The sequence below is a fragment of the Entelurus aequoreus genome, linkage group LG09 (assembly GCF_033978785.1).
Source record: "Entelurus aequoreus isolate RoL-2023_Sb linkage group LG09, RoL_Eaeq_v1.1, whole genome shotgun sequence".
In the NCBI taxonomy this organism is placed as follows: domain Eukaryota; kingdom Metazoa; phylum Chordata; class Actinopteri; order Syngnathiformes; family Syngnathidae; genus Entelurus; species Entelurus aequoreus.
In genome coordinates this window covers 77,722,808-77,725,307 of record NC_084739.1, presented here as the reverse complement: position 1 = coordinate 77,725,307, position 2,500 = coordinate 77,722,808, and the positions used below count along the sequence as shown (strand labels likewise).

At 43.1% G+C, this 2,500-nt stretch overlaps 1 protein-coding gene across 7 annotated transcripts in view; it reads left to right on the top strand.

Moving 5' to 3' along the window:
* The window catches only part of ehbp1 (EH domain binding protein 1), a 409,577-nt gene that overhangs the window by 393,447 nt on the left and 13,630 nt on the right, over positions 1 to 2,500 (top strand). For all 7 annotated transcript variants that reach the window (XM_062059494.1, XM_062059493.1, XM_062059495.1 and 4 more), the window contains 2 exons: positions 1,720 to 1,819; positions 2,456 to 2,500. The exon at positions 2,456 to 2,500 is cut by the window's right edge and continues 29 nt beyond it. In XM_062059494.1, the coding sequence (XP_061915478.1) occupies positions 1,720 to 1,819; positions 2,456 to 2,500 (145 nt within the window). The remainder of the gene's footprint in view (positions 1 to 1,719; positions 1,820 to 2,455) is intronic.

The following is a 2,500-nucleotide window of genomic DNA, read 5'->3' as shown; positions in this document are numbered from 1 at the left end:
CCTCACCTGTCTCCCCAGACTGCACGTCACTGATATAGATGTATGTATATATGTGTGTATATATATATATATATGTGTATATATATATATATATATATATATATATATATATATATATATATATATATATATATATATATATATATATATATATATATATATATATATATATATATACGTCTTAATGAGATTATCCAAAAAATAGTGCTCGATACCGTGGTAGAGCGTAATATGTATGTGTGGGAAAAATCACAAGACTATTTCATCTCTACAGGCCTGTTTCATGAGGGGTTTCACGCAAATCTCCTGATGATTGAGGGAAACCTCACATGAAACTGGCCTGTAGAGATGAAATAGTCTTGTGATTTTTCCCACACATACATATATATATATATATATATATATATATATATATATATATATATATATATATATATATATATATATATATATATCCCTTTTGGGGTCACGTGCTGGAGCCTATCTCAGCTGCATTTGGGCGGAAGGCGGGGTACACCCTGGACAAGTCATATATATATATATATATATATATAAATGATAAATGATAAATGGGTTATACTTGTATAGCGCTTTTCTACCTTCAAGGTACTCAAAGCGCTTTGATAGTATGTCCACATTTACCCATTCACACACTGATGGCGGGAGCTGCCATGCAAGGCGCTAACCAGCAGCCATCAGGAGCAAGGGTGAAGTGTCTTGCCCAAGGACACAACGGACGTGACTAGGAAGGTAGAAGGTGGGAATTGAACCCCAGTAACCAGCAACACTCCGATTTCTGGCACAGCCACTCTACCAACTTCGCCACGCCGTCCCTAATATATATACACCGTGAAGCCACACCAAACAAGAATGACAAACACATTTCGGGAGAACATCCGCACCGTAACACAACATAAACACAACAGAACAAATACCCAGAACCCCTTGCAGCACTAACTCTTCCAGGACGCTACAATATACACCCCCCGCTACCCCCTACCCCCACACCCACACCTCATGCTCTCTCAGGGAGAGCATGTCCCAAATTCCAAGCTGCTGTTTTGAGGCATGTTAAAAAAAAATAATGCACTTTGTGACTTCAATAATAAATATGGCAGTGCCATGTTGGCATTTTTTCCATAACTTGAGTTGATTTATTTTGGAAAACCTTGTTACATTGTTTAATGCATCCAGCGGGGCATCACAACTAAATCAGGCATAATAATGTGTTAATTCCACGACTGTATATATCGGTATCGGTTTATATCGGAATCGGTCATTAAGAGTTGGACAATATCGGAATATCAGCAAAAAAGCCATTATTGGACATCTGTAGTCTTAATAACATCCATCCATTTTCTACCGCTTGTCCCTTTTGGGGTCGCGGGGAGTGCTGGAGGCCATCTCAGCTGCATTATCAATAATTATTCGCTATCGACTGATACAAAACACTAATATCGTGTGATACAGTTTCCAGCCCTACTTCATGACCACCATTCTACTTGGCAAAAGCGCAGTTTGTGTTTTGCCTACAACCGCTCATGTTGTCGGCGTGACTTTGGCAGAGGCGGTGGTCGTTTTTTTTTTTTTTTTAGGCTGACGTCCTTGTGAATATCCCCCCCCCCCCCCCCCACCCATGGCTCGTTGCGTGAAGGTGACGAATGCGGTGTTGGCGAGGCGCTGTGTGTAACCGCACGTTGCTGTGCTGTGTGTTGGCAGGCAACAACAAGGAGGAGGAGGAGGCCATGATGCAGGAGTGGTTCATGCTGGTCAACAAGAAGAACGCCCTCATCAGGAGACAGAACCAGCTCTCTCTGCTGTACGTGTCACTCCATTCATTGATTTACATCTGCACGCCGCATGGAATCAATAGGAATGTCTCTATTGCGAGTCTCTTTGTTTGCACACACACACACACACCCACACACACACACACACACACACACACACACACACACACACACACACACACACACACACACTGCCTAGTCCGTGGTTTTGCGGCTGTCGGGCAGAGGAAGCGTGCGCGGCGAGATTGAAGTATTCCTAATCACATTATATCACGGGCGAGGGGGGAGGGGCCCGTTTAAAGTGGCCAATTGACAGAAGGGCTTATTATGAGGCCTTTGTGTGCACAGACCAGCGTCAAGGACAAATTCTATTAGGCTCATTTTTTAATATGGCTGAAAGAGGAAAGAATTTAATTTGTGACACACACACACACTTCTGCCGTGTGAGTAGTGATGTCATTTTCCTCTGCCTGCACACACACACACACACACACACACACACACACACACACACACTGGAGGCACACTAGATTAAATGTGTGAGAAGGTTCCGGCGAGTGGCGGAATCGATGTTTATTGTGGCTTTCTTTAAAGTGCTCTAATGATTTAGTCATTAACATATTGATGAACTTTGTTCCCGCCGCCCGCCTCTCGTACCGCCGCAGGGAGAAGGAGCACGACCTGGAGAGACGCTTCGAACTGCTCAACAG